Consider the following 13877-nt stretch of genomic DNA (forward strand, 5'->3'; position numbering starts at 1 on the left):
AGAGAGAGAGAAATTACTGCTATTAGAAACATATGGTGCTTGTGTTATTTGTACTATTGTAAAGCACTTTCTTAATGGAAATGTGCTATATAAGTGAAATTTATAATCATTATTATCATTAACTTTGAAAATAGGAGGGCCAAGTTTCCTTGCATTTTTCTCTCGTAAGTCCCAGCAATAATGTACATGTTACTTGCAGTCATCTGGATATTCTTTAAAAAAAAAGAAAGAAAAAAATTATTAAGTATAAATCCTACTAGGCACAGCTGAAGCGCTTTAAAGGTGGAGTGTCTGTTCTCAAACAACGCACTAAGTTCATTAAAAAAAAGTTAAGAAAGGTTTGATTAGAGAATTCTTTCGTTTCAAGGAAGGAGGCACTATCACTCCATCACTTGTCCCTTCTTTTCCTTTGGATTAAAAAAAACTAACGTCAGAAAAGGAGGAACCAATAAACAGAAGATAGAGGGCTATTTTTACAGACAAAAAACCTATAGACCCATGCTCCATAGGGTGAAAATAAATCCTATTGATCCTAAAAAAAAGGAAGACAATGTTATTAACCACTGACATCGAAAGAATGAGAAGGCAATGTTATTATCCACAGACATAGAAAGAATGAGAAACAGTAGACTACCATTAGAAACAATGAGATAAATATGAGTTTTGGTAGCAAAAATTGAGGTGGAAATGATGTGAATAATGTGACAAACCACTTATTTAAACAGAGTATATATAAGACTGTATCTTTAACAACTAGTTAGTTTCTCATATGCAGGGAACAGCACAAACAACACATGTACACTTTCACACAGAGGCCATAACAAGAGTGAATTATGGTTCTAAACAAACCACTAACCACTAGGAGCAAATCTTCTGTTGGTTCATTGAACATAACTTAAAGGCAGTCTTGGCTCTAAAGTTTAAGTAACAGAGATCCTAAATCGATATTCTCAAAAGGGAAATCTGCTAGATTTTTATTACATCACAGTTACAAGACTTTGATTAAACTTGAACATAATTTTGTTATGTCTTATCTAACATTAAAAAAAAAAAGAAATGAAAAAGTTTTGGCACAAAATGAGTACAAGTATTTCAATTACCAATCATGGTAGACATAGAAACGCTGTAGAAATAAAAGAACAGAAGGAGTAACAAAGTTTTGTGAGACTTTATATAATTCTTAGAAATATACTGAAAGAAGACTGTGAGAAATGCTGTAAAGAGTGTGAGACTGACTTTTAAAAGAAGAGAGAAATCAAAGGGGAGGGCAGAGAAAATATCAGGAGCAAAGACAACAAAATGTGAATGAGAACAGATTTATTTATAAAAGTTCCACAACAGGAAAATATTGTACAAAAATGCCCTGCCAAGATATCTTCCAAATGAGAGTGTGTAAGTGTGCGTGTTTGGAGTCTGTATATATATATGTGTGTGTGTGTGTTTGTGTGTGTGTGTGTTTGTGTGTGTGTGTGTGTATGTGTATGTGTGTGTGTGTATGTGTGTGTGTGTATGTGTGTGTGTGTATGTGTGTGTGTGATATCTTCTAAATGAGAGTGTGTGAGTGTGTGTTTGGAGTCTGTATATATAAATATATATTTGTGTGTGCGCGCGTGTGTGTGAGTGAGAGAGAGAGAGAGAGAGAGAGAAAGAGAGAGAGAGAGAGAGAGAGAGAGAGAGAGAGAGAGAGAGAGAGAGAGAGAGAGAAAGAGAGAGAGAGAGTCAATTTCACAGTCTCATTTTGCCTGTGATGAATAAGGGGTAATACTATCTTAGTCATTTCTAATCAGGCTTACATTTACTCAACAGAAAAGGAAGACTATATGGTGGGGTTTACAACTTGCAGAATAGCCAGATAAAAGGGAATACGTGAATACTGAAACTGTTTCACAGTAAAGTCTTTTTTTTTTAAACGACAGGGAGTAATGTACACCTCTCAAAATGGGTTAACTCCCAAGAGGAAAAGAGAGAGGCTGCTGAACAAGATGATATATACATTAAGCACCTGAAAAGGACTGTATCAAGCCCCCAAGAACTGCGTCACGCACCTGAACAAGACTGCATCAAGCCCCCTAAAAGACTGCAACAAGCCCCCGAGAAATGCGCCAAGTGCTTAAACAAGAATGCACCAAGCCCTTTTGAACAAGACTGCATCCAGTACATCAGATCTTCTGAACAAGACTGCACCAATCCCCCTAAAAAGACTGCACCAAGCCCTCTCAAAGCAAAAAGCAGCATGGTGGGAGGAAATAAACATCAACTGGACAAAAACAAACAAACAAAACAGAAATCTATACTTGATGGCATGTCCAGACACACTCCGCTTTAAAATCCCCCCCCCACATTGAAAACCCCCAAACTGTCAAATCACACATTTTGGCCTTATTTCCACAACAATTAACTAACATGCTAAGTATTAATATAAATTCCAGACACTTGAGAACTCCTGCTTGGAGCTTATTTAGGCATAAACAAAGTTGTAGTTGGGGGTCTAGACAGTCTGATAACATTTTCTTGCTTGCACATTCTGTGGCTACACAGCCGTCCCATATTTATAACTACACAAAAGCAAAATAAAGTCAAAAGCCAAAACAGCTGCCAAATAAACTTACACTCTCTGACATGTGAAACAGACCTGCATGAACTCCTAAACAACCATCTAATCATAATTAACCAGGAAAGTTCACCTGTATCAACTAATTTTTCCTCCCACTCAAAACCCAGAAACCACTATATACTGCCAAAAGAACCAACTTAACGAGACTTTTCTGTAATACACAACATGGCAATGGGTAGAAGAAATGACCTGAAGGGCTGCTGGATTCACAACAACAACAACACCTCACCCGCCACCCAAGAGAGGCGGTGGCCCTGGCGAAGAGCACGCTCTTCGGGGCTCCAAACATTTTGAACGGATAGGCTACCACACACACACACACACACAACAACAACAATAACATGGCTTGGCAAGTCCAACAATAATGTCCAGAGAGCTCCATGACAAAACTTGCTATGCACCACATCAGAAGAAAAAATGACAGCAGCTTTCATTTTATGTTATATTAGTTAATATTCACAAAGTACACTTTCATAAAAACATACACTTTTGAACAGAGAGTGGACAACATTTAGTGCATTCCGTGATGAAAAAATGAAAACGTAAGACTGCTGTTTCAAGGGAGAGCAAAAAAACACCTGACACTGAAATTTTTGGATCTGGCACAGAACAAATTTTGTCACTCAGTCTGTTATTGTGGTCTGACTAGAACATAAATCCCTGTTTTATCTATCATTTGGATTTCGAAGGTTACATTAATAATAACATAGTGCAAACTAGATTCAGTGAAGTGCTCAGATTCAAATTTCTAATCCCTCAACCCCCACTCCCTCCAGGCAAACTCATTTTTGATAAATAAAGAGGATTTTGTGTACAGATTTAAGAAATCAAAACATTTTTTTCGAGTGAGCCTCCCAAATTCTTATGGTCTCAATAAAATCTAGCCATGACAAGAAGACAGTGTGATACCATTATATTTAGGAACAGCTCTTATTATTTATTTAATGCAGCCATCAATACCATCACTTAAATCATGGCCGGTGAATTTGAATCTATCATATACAAATAATGAGGCAAAAATTGATTCAGCAAGCAATATGACCAAAAAAAATTTAAGCAAAAGAAAAAAGTGACAATTTAGGATGGCAAAATTACCTCGTAGTTACTAAAAATCCAGTTTTTCAAGATCTTAATCACTCTCAGAGTGTGAGCAGAGCCAATGCAAATTGACCAATTTGTCTGACCTAGGATACATAAAGCACAGAGAGAGAACACTTATGAAACATAAGATGTGTGTCAAAGCATGTTATCAGCTGATTTCTGCTCTGATTCTGGATCTGAAAATGGTTCCAAGACATACAATGATAACAGTGCTGTGAAGTTGGAACTAAAACCAGATCTGGAATGGGGTTAAAAAAGCGAACAAAAAAAAAGCTTTATCATGAGTGACAGCATCTCATTTGCCGATTTCCATTCTGAGTCAGCTCCTGAAATTCGTTCGTTCGGAAATAAAAGAACCACAAAATTGCATAGCTGGCATCTCAGACCTGGCCTGATGAAAGTCAGACAAAGAAACAAAAAATCATAATAGAATAATTGCTGAACTCTGGAATTGAATGTGACTGACCAGGAACGGCAGATCAAACTATCTCCACCTCTTCAAAATAGGTTAGAAGAACAAGTGGCAGAAAATGCAACGGAAACATCTCATTCACAATCACAAACTGCAGCTACTTGAAACCAGTCAATGTGAAAATTTTGGTCAGAGGAAGGGAAAGACAGCTTTCCCATGTCAGAGAAGAGTTCACATGTGTTCTAGGTTGTGTGGACAAGAAAAATTCAGTTTCTACGATAATTTCCCATAGCAAAATAATTAGTAAACTTCAGAAAAAGTTTCTGCAGATTTTCTCTCAATAGAGGAAAACAAAAGAAGAAATCGAGAACGGATAAAGATGGAGAAACTACGAAAAGAAAACCAATCCAATCTTGAGAACTCAGAAAGAATTCAAGATCACATACAACCCAAACCTGAGGGGCGTGGGTGTTTGTGCCTGTGTATGGGAAAGAGAAATAAATTAGACAGGAAAGGAACCCACAGTAAAGGCCCTCTTGCAGTTAAACAAACATGTGTGAAGCCAAAGAGACCGAACAGGAGAGCATGCTTACATCATTACGAGTGATGCACCTTTCCCTTTAGCTATCCCCAGCTACAAGTTCAACGATGTAGCAAACAGAATAGGCAGCTATGAAAGATGAACACATCCCAGATTGGTTAGAGTGAGGAAGATGGCAAACAGGCACAAGACAATTCACAAAAGTAAATATGCAATATATAGATCGGAGCTCAGTTGCTCATGCGTGTTATTCCACCATTATAAGGTTTGCACTTCCTGCTGGTTTGCAGTGGGTTTATTTAATGGGGGAACACCTAAGTTTAGGCTGTACAGAAATGCTGATAAGTATTGCCGTGACATTATGCAGAAGACTAGAGGCTTACACAGCGATTTTTGCACCAAGAAAAAGTCACATGAGGTGTGAGGACATACATCAAAGTGCATTTTCACACTCACTATTAGAACATTAGTAGCAATTTACACATCAAGCTTGTAATTTAACAAATCAACACAGGAGGTGCTGACGGACATGGTGGGAACACACAAACACATAATGGAATCAAATGGGGAGGCTGCAGATGGCACCAAAAACAAACACACAGGTTGTGCTTACCCCTGAAGGTGGGTACAAAACAACATGTAAGGAGCAGAGGAGCTATAAATATATATCACCAGCACGTCTAATAAGAGTATAGGAAATGAAGCTTGATAGAAATGAGGCAATATAACAACAATAATAATACAAATAATAGTAAAAATCAAAAGTAATAAAATAATGATAATAATAAAAAAAAAATAATACTAATAATATAATAGTTATAATAGAGAGCACACTACACGGTTCCTACACGGGCATACGCAGGCTACACAATACAATCCTCCAGCGACAAAGGGGCCAGTGAGTGAGGAGCTCTCACCTGTTGGTGTTTGGATACCCAGTGCTTGAGCACATTGAGCACCCGCATGGTGGCTGCAGTGCTGATCACTGACTCACGCTTTTTCATGACGGGCCGGGCATCTAAAGTACCTGTGTTTGTCCAATATGGTGACAAGATTGGAAGGGAAGGCGATAAATCAGAACTAGCTACTTCCTCATTTGGATAGGCAGTCAGTTACAGCAAACTTTAGGGGGTCTCCTCAGAGTGTTCAAGGAATAGAATCCATAGAGGGGAACAAAGATCAGTAAAAAAATTATGTGAACTTTTACTCTTCTTCTAATTTATGTACTCTTTACGAGTCTAAAGTGCCTGTGCAAACAACTTGTAAGGACCGAGAGAAATCTAAACTGTTAACAGCAGAAACTAACAATGAGGAGTACAATAAAAATTTGACTTTTCTCACTCTCAAGTCTCAAACTATACATGACCAGCCACTGTGGCATCTTTTCTATGTGTGTCCAAGATAGTGACGAGATGGCAAAGGGGAAGCTATAATCAATACTGACCTCTTCACCTCTGTTTTCATCATCCCTTTGCAACTGCTCAATACTAAAACAGTTAGGGTTTTCATGGTTTTCAAAACGTTTTCACACTGGTAACATAACTGAATTGACATAATGCCTATTCTCCGGATTAAGGTCCCCGATATAGGGAGACTGGCCAGGATCTTGTACAATTTGCGCATGAGGAAATTGTTTGGAGGACCGAATGCCTGAGTGCAAAAAAGGACTTAAGTACCAGCTGAAACCGCAGCAACATGAAAGAGGTGGGTCTACCTGTTACACTACATCATTTTACGAAATCCTTGCAATGGTCCACGCATCACACAAAAGCATAATCCAAGGTTTTCATAATACCGTACTCAAAGTTGGTATCCCTCCACCCCCTCTAGCAAACGAATAGCAAAATGTGTGTCAGACTATAACCAGTTAGTCCATAGGAGGACAACCACAGCTGTGAGGTCAACACAGATGGTACTTGAAAAAAATATTTATGGGCACAAATGCGAACACACTAGATGACATGTCAAATAATAGCACTGCTAGAGGCACCTGAAAAAAAAAAATTAAACATGAACATCAACCCCAAGAACAGACTAGACCTTCACACATCCCCGACTGCCAAGTCATAGAAGAATAAAGTTGGTCTGATCCTTCCAAATGCAGTACATGTCAAGTGATTGGAATGGGGAAGGGGGGTACCTGAGGGTCATTTTAAAAATTAATTTACAAAATCGATAAAACTTGAAACGGATCTCCATCAATGTGTCAGAAGAAAATTCCCCAAGTATTGCTGAGATAAAACATTATGATGAAATAGAAAGGTAGAGACAAATGGGAAATACCGTAAAGAAACAGTAGACAAACTGTAACTGAGTACTTTTCTCTGTGATGTTGACCTGGTGTACATGGAATGATAAGATCTGTCTTGTAAGTTCAGTTAGAAAAACAATGGCAAGGTTTGGCCAGACCACCTACCTGTCCCCACACTGAGGTAGCGAGAAATGCCCTTCTGTTGCTGATCAGCACAACTGGCCAACCCTGCTGTGGCTGCAGCAAAAGCTGTTGTCGCTGCAGATGAGCTTGACCTGAGAAATGTATTAGAGGAGATAGCTTCGTTACATAGGATAGACAAGTTTTAAATGAAGACAAACTGTAAAATGGCTCTTGGAGCAGACTCAAATCTCAATTCTTGAGCAGACTCAAAATCTGCTCTTCTCAGCATGCATACTTTGTGTGGACTACAAATTAATCCCTTCAGATAACTTTTAGAATAACAGGCATCAAGATGATGTGGTATGGATAAAACATAAAAACTCAAAAAGGCTTCAGCACCAAGATGACAAACTTGCATGATAAAAAAGTTCCACAGGAACCAGTGGTTCGATATTCCATTACACAAGAAGACAAAAAAATCACACAAGGAGAAAACAAATAAAGAACATATGATGGATGACAAGTTGTTCCTTTCCCTTTCCTTCTTTCAGTAGTTAAACAAATCTGCTAGCTTTAGTGCTTTTAACTGTTTTGTAGATCAAACCCAAGAAGTGAACATTCCTATCACTTCTTAGTCACCAGCAAATTTCATTTTTGCATGAAAAATCAATGACATGCATCAAGATACACAAAGACTTGACCTGTGCATGACAGCATAAGGTGCTAAACACTAGAGCTGAGCCCATTCTATTTCACTATTTGACATTCAAGATTTCTGCGCTATTCACAGCTATTCGAAGCATGGCAGAGCCATTCAAATACTGGGTGATTTTTTTCCACAACGGATTTCATCTAATTTTTCTTAACCTGAAGTAAAATTAAAGCATAATAAAATATCTAAATTTGTTGAGGTAAATTCGACGTTGCGTTCAAGTTGATGATTACAGGGCAGAGTGATAAGAGGAGCCAGTAGAGTTATAAAACATGCCTCTAAAAGGCACTCATGATGCACTCAATAGACCATCGCTTCGAAGCTCAGCCGGAGATGTTGAGTACATGGCATACTGAGCTCCCTTTGCACGATTCGAAATTCGAAGCACAAGGAGATATGGGTACCCACCACCGCTTCGAAGCGCAACGAATGGCTTTTTGTACATTGGCATACTTAGCTCCCTTGGACAATGTGACATTCAAAGCACAAGGCTACATGGGTGGGCAAAACCACCTCCGCTTCGAAGGACACGAATGGTTTTTTTGTATGCTGGCATATTTAGCTCCCCTTGCACGATTCGACATTCGAAGCATAATGCTATATGGGTACCCACAACTGCTTTGAAGCGCAGCGAATGTTTTTTGTTTTTTTTGGTATGCTGGCATACTTAGCTCCCCTTGGACAATGTGACATTTGAAGCGTAAGGCGTATATTTATGAGTACCCACCGTCGCTTCGAAGTGCCGCAAATGTTGCGTTGTTGTTTTTTTTATTGCAGGCTCCCACACTTACTTAGTTCCCCTTGTACAGTTTGACATTCGAAGCACAAGGTTATAAATGTTGTGATGTGATGTCATCGCCTCGCGTTGTGTCGTGTGTGATTAGAGCCAGTCGTGTTTTTACCAAAAAACAAAAACAAAAAAACCCATTAAAAATTCAACCAGCCACATGAGCCTATTTGTGGGGAGATCCAAAAGATACATATAATTTGTGGGTAGGCCAAGGTGCGTTGGGGGACGGCAGGCAGGGACTAATGAAATGAGAGTTTAAGAGTATTATAAGCCATGCTGGCTAGGCTAAAACTACACATTACACACCTTGCTGTTACACCCACATTGCCCTTTGTCTCTATCTCTCTTCCACTTTGGCAGTGCTCTCTCTTACTTTATGGCTGCATTGTAGATTGTTAGGTGTACATTCTGTTCCCTTGCTTTTGTCCATTTTAGGCCGGTTCTTTGATCGTTGCACTGTTGTGTAATTTCAGAGATTGTATTGTCCTTCAGACTGCAAATTTGTATTCCGTTTCTGTTATATTTTTTCAAAATTATATGCATAATTTGTATTGTTATTATTAGGCCTATCATGCTTCCAACAGAATTCCCTTGAACTTTTAAAACCATTTATTGCTTGAAGTCTTTGCTTATATTAAATCTGTGCAGCTAAATTTTGAGTGATGTGATCAAATTGTACCATGTTAAGCAAAAGCATGGAAAGTATTGTTTGGCAGTTATTTGAGAAGATTAACCAAATAAAGCTACCTATAAAAGAACCCTCAAAAGACAATACGACCTTTCCAACAGCTGTGTTGTGCGATGCAGCGACAGAGTGCGTGTGTGATAGATTTATCGCTCGCTCCTCGCTCGGAAAAAAGTTTTTCTCTTGTCCAAGCCCACCCTGCCCCCTTTTTTCCCCCCACCAATCTGACACTAGACACGAGTGATCTCCTTTTTTTATTATCCCCCCCCCTCCCCCCCCAGTCGCCTTTTTGTTATAAAAAAAAAAAAATCCAACCCATGTTTCATCGCCGACTGCAAATAGTGAACATTCAATAAAGAATGTTGCTGATACTCACCGTAGCCTATTAGGCCTCATCTTAGGCCTACATGTACAGGTATAAGAAAAAAACTATTCTCACATGGTATTTGAATAGCACGAATAGTGACATCACGATTTGCAGTTTCGATGATTTAAAAAAAACTCAAAATTGCACAGCACTACTCAACACCTGATGCATTCAACTGTCATTTGCCTGGGGTTGGAAATGAAAACCAGAAACTGTTAAACAGCACTCCCACATTTACTTCATTGCCTTTATGAGGCCCTCTTTACTAATCTAAACTAATCCAAGCTCGGTACCTGGTGAAGAGTACCCTCAAACTTATCTTATCATGCTGATGTTCTCCTCTTTAGTTTAACTTTACCGGTGTCCGTGATGTAGCAGTTTGGCCCTTTGCCATTTCATACAGAAGCCTTGAGTTCGATTCCCATGGGGGGGGGGGGGGGGGGGGGGGAAAGACTTTTATTGAGTATCTCAATTTTTTTGCTGGGACACTGATTCCCTCAGTCCAACGTTGTGTCCCTGGGAAAGGCACTTTACACTAACTTCCCACTTGGCTCGGTCCTATCGGAGACGGACGTTAAACTAGGAGGTACCGCTCCTTAAATAACCTAATAGTGTTGATAGGGGCGTTAAACCATATCATTTCACCATTTTTTCACTGATTCCCTCTCAGCCCAGATTGGTCCAAACACGAAGGGTAGAAGCCCATAACTTAAATGATCATAATCATGTTGATGGGGGTATAAAAACACCCACATAAATTCTATTTTTATTTGGCAGAGATCATTGTGAGACTTACCTTCTCTTGGAGGCCCTGGAGGAGGTCACTACTGTGCCTGCCTTGGCTCTGGTGGGAGGAGAGCCGTCCATTTGAGCAAAACTACTGCGAGGGGAGGAAACCATACTGATGCTCTCAGCCTCAGCGCTGCCTCGCTTTCCTGAGACTGAGGAACACACAAACATACAGAACCGTGTCACAAAACTCTCAATTTAAACCTGGCATTCATCATGACTAAAAACAAATGTAAAAGTCTTTTCTGACTATACTTCATCCCATAAGTTATTCGGACGTCTAGACAAAACCTGCAAAAATATAGCTAATAATTTATTATAAATAAGAATGCAAAATGTCAATACATGGTAAAAACTAAAAAAAAAGAAGTCTGAAACAGAAACACATTATACAGTCGAATCTGCTCTAATGCCCAAGACAACCACCTGTAAAAACAACCACTTCCCATTGCTCCCCTTGCATTTTTCTTTTTCTATATCATTATATTGACACTGTCCAATACGTCTATCTGTCAAAAAAATTTTCCCCTTGACAACGGGTAGCTGTCTTGGACAATTTTGACTGTATACGAAAAACATTTCAAGAAAGTATGAACTAATTCAAGATTTATTTCTATCAACACCCTAAGCACCCAATGACAGGGACTGAGAGTTATGTCCTGACATGTTTGCAATTTTCAGACTGCCCATATAAATTATTACTAATTGTTTGCACCTTGACAAACTTACACACACTAAACGTCCTGGGATGATTTAACTCTAAGAAATGTTTAAAGCAGGCATGTCAAACTCTAGTCCCTGGTAGGCTACATGTGTCACATATGTGTTACCATGAGGGCCACTCATGACAACTATTTGCCCATCACAACCAGCTGAAGTCTTTTGATGAAATTAATTGCAGAACATTTTGTGACTTAAACCTACAATGTGCTTACAAATGTTTCGGCAAGAAACAGTTTTGCAAAATAAAAAATGTACAGATGACGACCTATACTTGCAGTTTGCAGCCCCATTAAATGCATAGTCTTGTTCTCCGACAAATTTCAGTTGATACCAAGAAGATAAAATGATTGTTCACACATAGCTTGAACTCAATCATTGCCATAATCTTTGTGGAAAACTTTCTGGAGTTTTTCCTTACATTATTAATAGATAGCATTTATTCAAGTAGATGCAAAAGGAAACCAAGTATCAACCACTGCAAGATACTTTTCTCTAAGTGTAGAACCCTAATAGTTCCATCTGCTGGCTTTCTTCTGCCTTCGCAAAATCAAAGGTGAATGATGCTGAGAATAATGCAAACTCGTATTCGAAAGTTGAGAAATCACAAAATGTATTCTGAAATTCCTTTGACAACAATTCCAGGTAACTGTCATATTCATCAAAGATAAGTAGATCCACAGACAGTACTGGCTGTGTTTCTCAATTTTTTCCACGCAGGAAAATGAATTGAAGATACATGTGACAGCTGTTATTTCCATAAGCTTGCAATAAAGCACTTGACTTGATGTCATCATACAACTCAATAATGAGTTTGTTTTTACCTTGTAATTTCTTAATTTTAGCCCTAGTGTGAACCAGCAGTCTGTCTCAGTCTTGACAACGGCAAGGATAGCCTACACTAATACATCATTTATACCAGTTACAATCAGTCTGTGGGAACTTATCGTTAGAGATTCGTGACACATCAATGAAACTTGTTCTCCCAGAGCTGGAGTAAATAGTAGTATACACCCAGACCAATCAACTCCTTTTTCCAGTTATACCTAGTTTCATTTGGATCTTCGTGGCGTTCTTTTTTATGAAAATGTTTTCATTGTTCTATAACCAAAGTTAAATGGTTTTTGATTTTAGTCAGCAGTAGTAACTTTTGGTGAAGAAGCCTAGATGGTGCTGCAAGCTAAACCCCACCACAAGCCAATGCTTGCGCTGTAAAGATTTTGGTGGGGGCCATATGTGTGCTTGTTAAGGCCACATGTGGCCTGTGGACCTTATGTTTGACATGCCTGGTTTAGAGTTATATAATAGGACTTAACAGAACAGACCCGGAATGCAATAAATAATTTTTTAAAAATATCATAGAAGGTAAGCTTTTTGCAGTCAAGACACTAGATTATGCCCCTTTGTCAAGGAATTATGTCTATACATTTCAATCATCAAACGAAGCAATTCCAGCAGATTGATGATTGGCATATCAAACAAGTGCCAACATTGATAATATATCATTTTCACTCATAACAAACATAATATCTCAAAGCAATGATGTATTAAAATCATTAACACCAAAGGACATCATTACAAAGTGCAACAAAGTCTGGTAAAGTATTTTACCAAATCTTCTAAAATAGAAACAGTATCTGCTATATCAAAACAACAGTGGCAGGGAGGGGGTGGCAGTGTGGACACATCTTTTTACATTTACAACACACTATACAAATACCAAAAACTCTTATTGGTGGCAAGCATTATAGACTTATCTACATAGCTATGTGTAACAGACAAAGAGACATGGGAGGGATGTATCTCAGGTAACTGATACACATAAAACTGAAAAAGCTGCTGCCAAATTGTTACTCTGTTCAGAATGTGACCACGTACGTGTATTTACAGCTTGAAATAAACATCTTTCATTAACAAAGGAATTTTAATATTTTTTTTATATCACCATGTACAAAATAAAAGTCTTCAGTTCCAAAGAAGCATAACACGGCGTCACTTTTCGCCCGATTCTGTTACCTATAGTTAGCGTGACTCAGCAGCCTGCCGGAGCTCCTTGGCTCGGGGTCAATGAGACCTGAAGCGACTTTGCCGGCGTCGGTTAAGAAGTTCGCATTTTTGTCTACGTTTGAAACGATATAACTTCTTCCCCATTCCACACAGCAAACCATTACGTGGATGTACTAAAAGCTCAAAGTCTTGAGATTTATTCTGCGTTAGAATGGTTCATTTCTGTTCCTTAGTTTTTGTTCTAGATAAGTATTCATAGTGTACTCAATTTGTCCTATTTTTGTTCCATATTTACGAATAAATGATTATTTTAAAACGGCATGACAGACCTCTCCAAAATCTGTGTTAAACTGACTACGAATATCATGTCTTTTACTATGAGAAATCTTAAATCTCCGCGAGTAGTAATAGTCAAGTTATAAGAGAAAAAAGATGCACATTTGCATTTTTAAACTAATGACACTCAGCATTAGCTCTTGTTCTACCATTTATCAAGAGAAAGTTACTCTGCGTATGTTCATGAATCATGCTGTGTCTGTGGCAGCCTGCATACAACTAAGAAAGATATATTATGAGATTTAAAAAAAACACAAAACTGTGTTAATACATGGGTAGAGATGAACTTCTTGTATGGAATAAAAATAACGACAGCTAAAATCAGAACATTGTCAGTTATTCGCAAATAGTTTTATAGAAACAAAATTAAAAGCTGGAAAAGGCTGGTGCTGATTCAGTGTCACTGGAAAGCTAGAAATTATTCTTATA

The 13877-nt window shown here is 38.4% G+C and overlaps 1 protein-coding gene across 1 annotated transcript in view; it reads right to left on the reverse strand.

The window, feature by feature from the left end:
• The window catches only part of LOC101851437 (ras-specific guanine nucleotide-releasing factor 2), a gene marked incomplete in the record, with an annotated part of 169876 nt that overhangs the window by 20243 nt on the left and 135756 nt on the right, over window positions 1-13877 (reverse strand). The window contains 3 exon segments of the mRNA XM_013087478.2: window positions 5586-5695; window positions 7085-7194; window positions 10393-10537. Coding sequence (XP_012942932.1) covers window positions 5586-5695; window positions 7085-7194; window positions 10393-10537 — 365 coding nt within the window.

Source organism: Aplysia californica, unplaced genomic scaffold (assembly GCF_000002075.1).
Source record: "Aplysia californica isolate F4 #8 unplaced genomic scaffold, AplCal3.0 scaffold00591, whole genome shotgun sequence".
Lineage (NCBI taxonomy): Eukaryota > Metazoa > Mollusca > Gastropoda > Aplysiida > Aplysiidae > Aplysia > Aplysia californica.